We start from the raw sequence: 12,682 nt of genomic DNA, 5'->3' as shown, positions 1-12,682 counted from the left end.
AATTCTCTTCTTTTTTCCCTCAATAAGGAACCACTGTACTTTCCGGGAATGCATCTAATCTTGTACCAGGGTGGGAAAGGGGCAGTTAGCCAATAATCTTGCGGAATGGGGAGAGTTCTATCCATTTCTAAATAAACTTCTAATTCATTCTGCTACTTTTGGTCCCACTATTGTTTCCACTTGCAGAGGTACCTAAGACCACCAATTCCTGAGCCATTGAGAACTTCTGTGAATGTCTTAATGCATCACTTTGGTTCTTGTTTTTCTTAATTGTTGCCTTAGGCTGCAGTTGTTTTGTTTACTTTTTTAGGTCAGCCACACCACTTACCTCCTTTACAGAAACTTTCCAGTTCTCAAAATTATGTTGTTGTTATTCCCTGTCTTAATTTATTTGTCCTTTTGGGTTTATACCTTAAAACCCCTTGAAAAATCCCCTTAATTTTAATGGCATTTGGGGGAGGCAATGTTGCTAAATTCAATGCACATATTTAACCAGAAGTCTGCCAAAGTCTGAACGTAGGCATCATCTAACTCCATTTCCTCTTTCTGCCCCTTTCAAATCCATCCCAACTGAGTTTCAATTTCATGGATTTTTCTGTGTCCTCGCTGATTAATTCAGAGGAGAATTTAACAAATTCATTCACCCTGAGGTGTAATTAATGGCAGTGTTTGTTATCTCTCCCAAGAGTATTTTAGTTTTAGAAGGAACTAAACTTCTTATCTGGCTTAAGTTAAAGGCACAATCGAGGAGTCTCAGGCAACCACATATAAGGGTTTTGGAGGCCAAGGGAACCCTCCGTTATGCTTTCTCAAATCACACTTCCTCAAGGTAGGTTCAACTCTGTCCATGCATAAGGCAGGCAGTAATCTTAGTGCCACTACAGGTATTCTGGGATGAGAACAGGAGATAAGATTATCTGCTCAATTACAATTCTAGTCAGATTTGTATGTCTTGGAATCTAGACATCAGGTAATGAATCATCATCCTAAATATTGCTATTAATCTCGAGTAAAAGATATATTTTATTGTGTTCATTAGTACACAAAAACAGGCATCATCAAATGCATACAACTCAGGTATGCCTGTCTTACAGACTTCCCCATACAATTAGTGGTTGTGAGGCATTATGGAAATGCAAAATATCATATAAATGTAGGACAATTAGGACAGGAAAAATAATTATGGTTAATAATATGACTAACCATCTTAAACTGTGTGAATAATAATAACAATATCCATCATGGACTGTTGGTTGAAGCAGACACAAGTAGCCAAAATTCGGTTAGGAGCACATTTTAGTTTTTAGCAAACAACAGAAGACGTCCCGAGCATTCTGCAGGCCAGAACACAGAACATTAAGGTCCAGTCTACCTGCCATGCAAAGATACAAGCAACATAAACGGGAGAAAAAGAAGACAAAACAGAATGCACATTACTGGAACCTGGAGTTGAGAGGCCAGGCAGCCGCTGGCCTCCCAAGTGTAGGCAGTGTGCTACATGAGGGGCAACTTTCTCTAACACCACAAGGGTCTCTGGCCCAATGAGTGCAGTTTGATAGTAATCCTTGCTACAAGTGTGAAAAAAAAAATTTTTTTTAAATATAATAAAGTCTCCTCTTTAAATTTTTTATTTCTGGCCCTATTTTTGTTGTTGTTAAATACTAATATTGCTAATAATAATGATGATGATGATACCAAATACATATGCATTGCTTACTATGGACTGGGCACTGTTTTACATATATTAGTAAAATTCCACACAACCTCGTGCCAGGTTTTTTTTTCTTTTTTTGGTACGTGCCCCTAGCGGGAACCAAACTCGGGACTGTCTGGTCCGCAGGCCGATGCTCCAACCGCTGAGCCAAACAGGCCAGAGCTCATGCCAGTTTTAGAGACGAGGGAACTAAAGCACACAGTGGTTAAATAACTTGCCACAGTGATCAGCAGAGCTGGTTTTCAATTCAGGCTCCTGTCCAGAGACAGTCTCTTAACCATTCTGCACTGCTGGTGGCCACTCTGCCTTTTCTCAGCTCAGCAGCAAATCCGTCTTTCCATCCCTGGCTGTGCAAAACTTCCTCCACCCTCATCTTATCAATACTTAATGGTATTTCTGATGAAATAGCAAAACTAACAAAACAAGCACAAAGTTCTCCAGGACCTGAACGTATTCATCATTTGTATCAACTCGCCCTAAATTTCACCAGCCCGAACTGTGCTCCGAGGAGGCGTGACTAATTGACACTGTTGCATAGTGTTTAAGAAGCCTCCGTTCTAGTGCTTACACCGTAGCGACACTCATCTGTCCTGTGCATTTCCTAAAATCCCTTCCGAGTCTTTCCAGTGCCATCCGATAAGCTGGATGGAAAATGCTACACTGGATTCATTGCACCTGAGTATAACCCAGGTCACAAATGATTAAGGGCCTACCTTACCATTTGTCCGTTTGGGACTTCCTATTTTAATGTGTAATGACAGTGATATCTTTGCCAGTTTGCAAAGCCGTTTGGCCAGCATTAGCTGCCTTGTTCTGATGTTTAGCCTTTACACCCACGGTGCACTCTGCGTCGGGAATGCTGTGCTTTTCTTACCGTTCTCCAAATCTGCCCTGAAAAGACGGACACGGATGGCCCCGCCGCCCCACAAATCGGCTTGTGGCCTCCACCGGCAGCAACACTGGGCCTGGCTGCATTTTAGAAACGTAGGGAGCTGGTCCGAGGCGGCCCGCAGCCGGGAGGGCGGCGGCTGCGCTCCGGCCGGGTCCCGCCCCGGGCCGCGGCCTCCCCGCGCTCTGCGCCCCCGCGGCGCCCGGCCCCCGCCGCAGGGCAGGCCTGGCGGGGCTCCCCGGGCCGCGACGGCGCCCCCTGCAGGCCGAGGCGGGCAGAGCGGGCGGAAGGAACCTGCGCGGGGCTGCCACCGTGTCCCAGCCGGAGGGAGCCGCGGCCGCCGGAGCGTCGCGGGCCCCAGTCGCTCGGAACGGCCTCGCCGCCGCCCGCCACGTCCCCGCGCCCGCCGGAGCCCCGCGCCGCCCGCGCCCCCGCGAGCGCCCGCCGGCCCCTCGGCCTCCCGCTCGTCCTCCGCGCCCGCACCGGCCTTCACTCTGGAGCGGCCCCGGCAGCCGCAGCAGGGGCGGCGGCGGCGGATCGAGGAGCTCTCGAGGTCGTCCCGGGAGAAGCTGCTGCAGTCCCGGGACAGGATGTTCTCCAAGCTCGCCTTCATCCTGCAGCACGCCGTGGAGGCGGTAAGGCCGCGGCCCCGGGCGCCACAGGCCGGCATGGCGGCGGCCTAGCTCCTGCCGGCCTCGGCCCGGCTCCCCGGCCGGGCGCTGCCGGCTCGTCGGGGCGCCGGCCTCGGGCCTGCTCGGAGCGGGCCCCTCCTCTCCGGGCCCCTTCGGGACGGGGCGGCGGTGCCCGGAGGACCGCCGCCGCGGGGTCGGGGTCCCCTGCCGCCCTGCCGGGGACGGGGAGCCGGGAGCACCTGGCGGAGCCCCGGGCAGCGCCCCGGCTCCTGCCCGTCCGCCTTCCCCGGCGGAAAGCGCTCAGCCGTGAGCGAGACAAAAGAAACGGCCCAGCCCGCTCGGCCGGTTCGGTTGGGGTGGGCGAGCGGGAAGGTGCGCTCCTACCTGGGGCGACCCTGGCGAGGGCGCAGCCCGCCCGCCCCTGCTCCGTGGCCTCGCCAGCTTCTGCTTTCGCAGGCCCGGGGCCGCACTGGGCTGGACCCGCCTGACCGAGGTGACACCCAGGAGTTTGCAGGGTCCCGGCGAGTCCGGTTTGGGCAGCCCGAGCCCTGACCGGCCCCGGCCATCTGTTTCCTCCCCGGCCTCCTCTTCCCGGACGCCCCGGGTTATCCTGCCATTGTGCTCCCCTCCGAGCACCCGGGACCCCGCGCAGACACTGCCCAAGGTCCCAGCAGGCGAGCACACGAGAAGGAACTAAACATGTCTGTGGCTGTGTGGATAATAAGACGTCTTCGTGCTTTACTGTAGTTGCTTGACTTTACTCTGGGGGAACTGCCCACACCGAGAAGTGCTCCCTGCAAGAAACTATTACTCTGCTCATTTTTAAAAATGGCATTCTCTCTTCTGTGTTAGATTGTGGGATAGAGCCCATGAAAATCCGCACAGCTTTGTTAAAAATCCAGTGACAGTACAACGGTTTTTACTGCCAGATGATAAAAATAACATGATTTTTTAAAAAAATCAGTAATGAAAACAAGCTTTAGGAGAATTATTTGAAGTGACAGGTGGGAAATGTTTTAAGATCATTTGCTTTACTACTAGTTCTTGGGAAAACGTGTGTATCAAATCAAGAATGAAAGTGTTCATGAATGAAGAGCAGTATCACCCATGAGGGAGGTGAGAGTTTTTGGCTGAGGCAGCTTTTATTTGTCTTTTCTTGATTGTGCACAGTCAGTCTGCAGCATCTTTATGTTAAAAGAATTTAACTTAAATGTGTAAAAACAGTGACATCTATATTTTACGTTATTCCTTAACTTAAAACATCAACAAACATTTAATTTTAAACACTGAATACAGCTTAATAGTGAGATAATTGGGAATAAAAACGTACTACGTTATTTAGGTCCTTTATCTATCAGTCTTATATTTATAGAAATAATTACTTAGAAAAAGATGGCTTTCATCTTCACCCAGTAAAAACCCATTTATGTCCCTGAGGCCTGTGTTTTTAGTCCTCATTATCTTTTTATAATTGTACATGTTAGCTTCTACCAAATTACCCATGTAAATTGTCTGACTGGTTCTGTAATATCCAGGTTCTCTACTTTGCTGAGGTTAGTGAGAAAGAGTGGATTATATTCACTGGTCCTCAGAACTAACGCATTAAATTTAGAAATATATTGTTTTTATTGGCTCAGAGTTGATGTTTTCAGCTGCAATACTTCCCAGTTTACCTTGATATGACATTAAAGCTCATGAAAAAAATTCGGCATACTAATTTTTTTCTTCTAACATATCTCTTGACATACCTAATGACTCATACCTAATGACAAATAAGCCATCTTTGTGGTACTTGAGGAATATTTTTTTTCCTAGCCCAAGATTGGTTTCCATTTATTCAGTTCCATTTATTTATTTATTTGCTCAACATTTTTTTTCTATAAATTCATCTTAGCATTCCTCAGTTCATCTCATTAGCTTTTCTCTGTATTCCTTTTCATTTGTATGCTCAGTTAGTATGTTCTGATATAGTGTTACAATTAACCTAATTATCAGGATTATGCAGAGACAGGAGATAATCCTGTATGCAAACAGTGACATGACCTTTTTCAGTTTGTCATTGTCTGACTAATGTTTTCCCATTTGGTATTATTATATTTAGGTTTCTTTATTCAATTGGATCAGCCTTTGAGAGTTTTTTGAGAGTCGACCAGATACATATCCATTTAAGTGAGATTTAAAGGTAGAGTTTTCCTTAGTGTTTAATTGATGGTTTCTCTTCACTTCCTATTAACTGCTTACAAGAAAAAAAAAAAAACTAAGATATTTTCAAAGGTCAGTATTTGAAGATGTGTCATTAAGCGGATAGACTGCATTTTGAGTTGAGGAGAGAAATTCTTGATGAAAAACTAAACTTGTCATTCTTTTTTTGATCCTCACCTGAGGACATTTTTCTATTTATCTTCAGAGAGAGGTACCTGAGACCCTTTGGTCTGCAGGCTGACACGCTAACTGTTGAGCCAAACAGGCCAGGGCAAAACTTGTCATTCTTGTGTCTCTTTTCAGAAATGACAGTCTTCCTTAGCATAGAAATGATCGGCCAGTAAGAGTTATGAAATGAATCTGTTTTGTTAGTTGCACATGCCACAAATCGAAATCAGGCCTCTCTTGTTCTGAGGTTGGACTGGGTCATTTTAGTACAAATTCTCTAAAGGGTAAATAAAACACCTTCCAATTAGTGCAATTCAGTATTTGTTGAGGACCTAGTCTGTGATAGGTAATCTGCCAGGGACTGGTTCTCTTTCAATTCCAGCCAGTTCCATCCTTTGAGGGCAGACTTAGTCCAAGAGGATAAAGGGCAGTGCCAGGGAAGAAAGTTTTATTCATTTTAACTAATTAATGCAATTAAAGTCATCTTTCAGAATTGGAAATTAGAGGGATGATTTGGGGTTCCAGCAATTCTTAAAAACAAACAAACAAACAACAAAAAACTACTCTGCCCGGGGAATAGAAGTCTCAAATAAAACATATGCCCTGTTTTCTTAAGGATATTCTTTTCCAACAAGTGATTTCTAACTTAAGTCCTTGGGTCATTCAGCAAAAGTTAAATGAGCTCAGGGTGAAAGCATGGCACAGGGCAAGAGGAACAAGGTGTGCCTGTGCCATGGCCACAATGTTACCAGTCTAATTTGGGATACAGAACATAAATGCACAAGTTAAAGTATAAGGAATGCATGAGAGTGTGGCTCAGCCCTTAGAGCCAGACTGGACAGGGTTTCAGTCCCTAACTCATAGAATTGTGAAAATTTAAATGACCTAATGTACCTTAAGTGCTTAGTGCAGTGCCTGGCACATAGTAAGAGCTTAGTAAATGTTAACCATTATTATTATTATTATTTTATTAGTTGGGTGGCCGTTCAGCCAGTGAGCTCTAAAAGGGGAAGGGAGGAGGTACTTAGGATTGGAGTCGTTGGAAAAGGCTTGCTGGAGGAAGTGAGACTTGAGCTAGACTTTAGAGGCAGAGAAGAGAGGAAGGGCATTAGAAAAGTTGGGGGAAAGAAGCATTTTAAAAGATCTAGGCATGGTTCACAGTACAGGCGAGACAGTACGCAGATGTGGTTTTGAGAAGACTAGTTCTCGTGTGGATTATCAGAGTCCATTCTTTGTGCGGTAGGTATTTTGAAGAAAGACAGTCCGGGGTTTGTTATAAGCAGTGTTTCCTTGGGCAAGTCAGTTATCTGGCTTTGGGTCTTAATAGGAGTTTGTCTGGGAAAAGTAGGATTTTATTGTGAGAATTTAAGACTACACAGGAAGTGTAAACTTTGTAGCATATCACCTGGCACATAACTACTTATCAAATGTAGCAGTTGCTGTGTCCTTTATTTATTCACTCAAGCAATGTTATTGAATGGTTACTATGTGCCATCACTGAGTAGGAAACCGGGGATTCAGTGATGATAAAGATGACACGACTCCAGCCCTCATAGAGTTTACAGTCTGGTGGAGAAGATGGATAATTCCACAATACAAATATGGGGTGAGGCCTAGGAGAGGGGGTGCAGACTGGTAGAGGTTCTGTAAGCATCGTGGAAAAGACTATATCCTAGGCAGGGAGTCTGACAAGACTTTCCAGAGAAAGCTGTAGATAAGTTAAGCATTTATGTCAAATTTTGGTTGAGATAGTGATTGCATGAATTTTCAAAAATTGAATCTCTGTGTTGTTAAAGTTAACTCAAATTAGAATCTGCTCATTTTAATTTACACATCTCTTCCCCCATTGTTTTTATCCAGAGGATTAATGTTTGTACGCAATGATAAAGCAGATAATTTGCATGTTAGAATTAGGAATGAAAGAGGCAAGTTTACTAGGAAGTTTTACATAAATAAGGAAATTTACCCATGTTCGAACAAGATTGTTACTGAACTAAGTTATTAGCAATTTCTAACTGTTTCACTGGCTACTTAAGTAAGTTTTTTTCTTTAAATCAAACTCCTGGGAGAGAGGTAGTCATAAGTAAGCAACAACAGCCTCCTTTGAATTTGAGTATAATTACAAAGGTCCTGACACAAATCCTATAAGACCTCTGATTTAGTGACTTACCCTGGAAATGGATTTAAGTCCCATGGGTAAAATAATTTGGAACAAGGATGCTGTGATCTTATATACTCAGGAGTTTCCCTCAAACAAATTTAACAAATCACAACACTTATACTTAAGAAACTAGGTACATTTCTTGAAATGCCAAATTTCATTTAGGTTTGTCCCAGTTGTTAACATACTTAACTATATTTAAAGCTGGTATATTAAAAAACAAAACAGGTCTAAGAAATAAGAGATATTTTATGTTTTGAAGAAGATTCTAAAATTAAACAGATTAAAACAGATTTTTTTTTATTTAATCCAAAAATTTCAGGAAGATTATTTTTCTAAATTAACATTTTCATTCTTATTTTTCTTTTTAATTTTTTTCTCAGTCTCCCACAAGTGATTTCTCTCTCCATGTTCTTGAAGTATAGTATCCTAAAGGTTTTAACTCCCTTGTTAAAGATCCTAAAGTGTTGAAAATTTCTTCATAATATTCTATTTGAAAATGAGATGAATCCTTACATTCTCTTAATCGGAGCGGAATGAATTATTCAGAGCTGTATGAATGGGCAAGTGTGGAAGAGTTCGTGTTAAGATGATGAAAACCGATAAAACATCCTCGGGATAAAACATCTCCCGAAATGCATTTCATCTTCTAGATCGAAACCAGTGTTTATCATTTGCCCAATAGTCTGGAAGTTGTTTTCACATGGTTGCAAACTTTGAGCTCTCTGCTGGGAACACCAAGAAATCGAAAGGGAGCAAGTAGAAGTATAGGAGTAATGTGACCTGTGAGGTCGTCTGTCTGGGTGAAGTACATGAAATTGGAAGGTTATTCTGCCAGAGTTTAGGTTTCCAGAATAGAAACCTATTTGCTCTTAAGTGAGCTAGCTGAACTCTGTCCTTTCTGACCAAAATTTATTAGCAATGCTGGGGTGGGGGGAGGGAGATCAATCTCTCTCTCTCTCTCTCTCTCTCTCTCTCTCTCTCTCTCGGCAAAAGAAAGTGTTGAAGATATACCAAGTTTTTCCTACCCATTTAACAAACATTTAAAATACTTGTAGGTTTGCTGAAGGGCTATAATTTTTGTCTTAAAACCACTGAAGTAAATTTCAAAGCTAAAATGTAAAACGTTTTTTACTTTGTGGACTTTTAATTGGTAGTGTCTTATTCCCGTAGTTATTTTGCTGAAGATATGCCCTGCCTAAGCTAGGCTTAAAAAAGAAAAGATTTACATCTGTATGTCACGGAGAGTAGGGAACAGTTTTAATCTGATTACGGGGTTGACTCTGGTATATGTTCCAGTAGTGGTAACTCATTACCTAGCAGCATTTCTCTGTTTTAAATGTCAAAGTCCTCGGTACAAAGATCCCTGGTTACTGATAATTCCATTTTACTGATACTTTAGTAATAGAGTATCGTGTGTTTTCATTTCACACAGTTACTTTTGAGGCCATATGTAGTTACTAGTTTCAGGGGAAAGGAACAAATAGTACTGCAATTTAATAATAATGTTGATAAATGTGTGTTTCCTCTTTCTTAATAAATCATATTTACTCTTGGATTTGACTCACGTTGTTTCTCTTTGATATCTAGCATATGGAAGCAAATTAAAGCTCACCCCTTATTTTTATGTTGTTTTTGCATGATCAGTAGACAAATACAAAGGCATATTTTATGGGAAACTTGAATGCTGTTTTACTAATTGTGGTCTTTGTGTGTTTGTGCAGCTAGCACCTTCTCTTCCTTTACAAGAAGATTTCGTTTATCACTGGAAGGCAATTACCCATTACTACATAGAGACTTCGGGTAAGAAACAATGCTAATGTCAGTTCAACAGGAAAACTTGTGAAGTACTATATTATATTTCAGATAACTCTTCAGTTATTGTATATTTAAGTTGATAAACAATTTACTTTTAATTCTTCTTTTTGATTCATGAAAAATATATACCTATTGAGCACCTACTATGTGTTGGCATTGTTTTAGGCATTGGAGGATTGAACCAGCAAACAAAAAAAATCCATAACAGAGCTAATATATTGTTTGGGGGAAGCATACAATAAATAGACCAATATATACAGTGTTTCCATTGAAAATGTTAGAGAAAAGGCAGCAGGCTAAGGGAGATTGAAGTGTGTACGGGGGCTGACAGGTGGCTGTTTTAGGTTAGAGAGAGCCCCGTTGCCCAAGCTGAGCGAGCTGAGCTGAAGTGAGAAGGAGAAAGGAAGCAAGTCTGGGAACGTGGCAGGAAGACCTCATGCACAAACCCCAAGGCTAGGACAGGCAGCATGCCGGGCAGGTTCCTGGAATTACGGCTGCCTGCGTGGCCATGGCGAGAGTGAGCGTGAACGAGGGGAAAGTGGTAGGAGATGACATCACACAGGACCCTGGACGGCATTGTGAGGGCTTTGGCTTGTACGCTAAGGTGGGCAGCCATTGGAGGCTTCTGAGTAGAGGTGGAACAGAACCTGTGTTATAGGGATCACTTTGGCTTCTGTGAGAATTTAGGGGTGATGCCGGTTGAACAGTTAGGGAACTAGTGCAGTGGTTTGAGAGGTGATGGTGGCTTAGACCAGGGTGGAGGTGGTAAGAAGTGATTGTATTCTGGGTATGTTTTGAAGGAGGTTTTGTTGATGGATTGGATATTGGATATGAGAGAATAAGAGTCAAGGATAACTCCAAAATTTTGGCTTAGGCAGTTGAACTGGAAAAATAGAGAATGAGGAGACGGCAGGAAGAGAGATTTGTTTTTTTTTTTTTTTATCCTCACCCGAGGACATTTTTCCATTTTTTTGTTCAGGTAGAGTGGGAGGGAGAGAGAGAGAAACATCGATGTGAAAGGAACACATCGAGTGGCTGCCACCCGCACGACCAACCAGGGCTGGGGACAAACTGCAACCGAGGTACATGCCCTTAGCGGGAACCGAACCCGGGTCTCTCAGGACCGCAGGCCGACGCTCTAACCGCTGAGCCAAACCGGCCAGGGCAGGAAGAGAGATTTGAAAGAGACTTTTCAACATATTAAGTTTGAGATGCTCATTATCCAGTTGCATGTGTCAAATAGACAATTGGAAATAGACATCTGGAATTCTGGGTAGAGGTCTAAACTAAGGATATGAAATTGAGGGTCATGAGACTAGATGAGATTATCTAGGCAGCAATGATAGATGGAAGAGAGAAGGTGTTCAGGAACTGAGCCCTTGGACTCAACGTTTAGGGGCTAGGCAGATGAGAATAATAGTTAAGGAAACCAAGAGAGGGTGGTGTCCCAGCGTCAGGTGGGTTGCTGCCTTGGGGAGTGTTGGTGCGAAGGGAAGCTGAGAGATGGAGGAGCAGCCGAAGGGAGAGGTGGCATCAAAAGGGGGTTATTCTTCTTCTTATTTTTTATGGTTGAAAGTATTGCAATTTATAACTTGATGGGAATGATCTAGTAGAGAGGGAAAGTTGGGTGTAAGAGTCAGATGAGATCATTTCTGAGCAGTATCCCTAAGTAGCAAGAGGGGATGGGATCTACTACACAAGTGGAGCCTTCGTCTTAAATAGGCTTGTGGACAGTTTCTCCAAAAAATAAGGTAGAAAGGAGAAGGTTGGGTATAAATGCAGGAAGGGGGTAGATGTGGTGTAGGGAGACTCCAGAGGTTACCGTCTGGTTGTTTCTATTTTTCTCAGTGGAGAGGGAGGGTGGAGAGTGAATATCGGAAGCAGGAGTAGTTAGGTCGGGGATTGGCAAACCTTTTCTGTACAGGGCCAGATGTAGGTCATACAGTGTCTGCTGCAACTACTCAGTTCTGTTGTTGTAATGCAAACTGGCCATCAGTAATATGTAAAAGAATAAACATTCTTTTGGTCCAATATAACTTTATTTATCGAAATAGAAGGCAAGGTGGTCAAGTTTGGCAACCTCTAAGGTAGGGAAACACAGTAGCACCGGTTAGAGCTCTTGGGCTCCCTGAGGAAGGTGTAGGCAAACACTGGTGCATATGCTTGTTGGACACAAGTCATTTCACTGAAAGGAAACATAAAAACAGGTAAGTAGTTGATTTGGCAAGCTGATGGGGTCATGGGTGATTTGTCTGAAAAGAAAAAAAAATCCTTTATATTTGTGCAATGAATAAAAATCACACTACATATAGGTAAGTAGGTAGGTAGATATATATCTAATTTTAGATGTAAAATATAACTTTTAACTTTATTTGGATGTTAGACCGCAGATCTACAGGAGGACTTTTGAGAGGAGCTATCTTTTCAAATGACTCTTCTTAGCCCTTTTGAGTTTTTAACCGTTCTGCGGCTTTAAGGAAATGCTTTAAAGAAAGGCTTGAAGTTCTTGCCCTAAATGATTTTTTGCAATCTGGTAGCAGAAACAAGTGTGGTAGGGGACAAATAAGTCTTTGTCAGGCACAGAGAGAGGACAAAGGGAGAAACAGGAGGAGGCAGTGTTTGACCTGGGTTCTAAAGGATGCATAGGAGGTTGTGAGGAAGGAAGGAGGGCACAGGCACTTACAGGCAGACGAAACAGCACATGCAAAGGCACAGAGACCTAAATGTAGCCCAGGAGCTAGGGTTTTAATGCTATCAAGTCTAATTTACAGTTCATTTATTTCTCAATTTTAAAAGCCTGGTCACGTTTTCTTCATAAATAACTATAATGAAACCATGCTTGAATAGTCATTCTTTCCTGGAATGTTTATAGAAGTCTTCAGTTACAGGGGAAAAGACAATTTTAAAAATTAAATTTTAAATAAGCTTACAAATTATCTTTTATTAGCATTAGGCTACTTGTTTTAGAAGAATATGAAATGAGTTAATGTTTCCTGCATCCGTACTATGTGCTAAGGCACTGGGCTTACCCATATGAATTCCTTGGAATCATACACCAGCACTCACTGGTGTCAGTTAGCTCAATATTACAGAGGTTT

General features: G+C 42.9%; 1 protein-coding gene and 1 non-coding gene across 5 annotated transcripts in view; both read left to right on the top strand.

The window, feature by feature from the left end:
* The first annotated feature begins 1,425 nt into the window (after positions 1–1,425).
* Positions 1,426–1,576, top strand: LOC118632809. Its single transcript, XR_004960072.1, has one exon. It is a non-coding gene; the product is annotated as a small nucleolar RNA SNORA62/SNORA6 family (small nucleolar RNA).
* A 1,293-nt stretch (positions 1,577–2,869) lies between these two features.
* The window catches only part of FAM160B1 (family with sequence similarity 160 member B1), a 36,836-nt gene continuing 27,023 nt past the window's right edge, over positions 2,870–12,682 (top strand). Inside the window, exons 1-3 of one of the 4 annotated variants that reach the window (XM_036265195.1) lie at positions 3,959–4,239; positions 5,337–5,417; positions 9,491–9,569. Coding sequence is in view for 2 of the 4 variants with exons in the window: in XM_036265192.1 (XP_036121085.1) it covers positions 3,194–3,238; positions 9,491–9,569 (124 nt within the window). In the remaining 2 variants the exon portion in view is untranslated. Of the gene's footprint in view, positions 3,239–3,958; positions 4,240–5,336; positions 5,418–9,490; positions 9,570–12,682 lie in introns of those variants that run through there. The other 3 variants (XM_036265192.1, XM_036265193.1, XM_036265196.1) reach the window with 3 other exon arrangements.

This window comes from Molossus molossus, unplaced genomic scaffold (assembly GCF_014108415.1).
Source record: "Molossus molossus isolate mMolMol1 unplaced genomic scaffold, mMolMol1.p scaffold_m16_p_17, whole genome shotgun sequence".
Taxonomy (NCBI): Eukaryota; Metazoa; Chordata; class Mammalia; order Chiroptera; family Molossidae; genus Molossus; species Molossus molossus.
The sequence above is the reverse complement of the archived record's forward strand: the minus strand, read 5'-3'. Positions and strand labels throughout refer to the sequence as shown.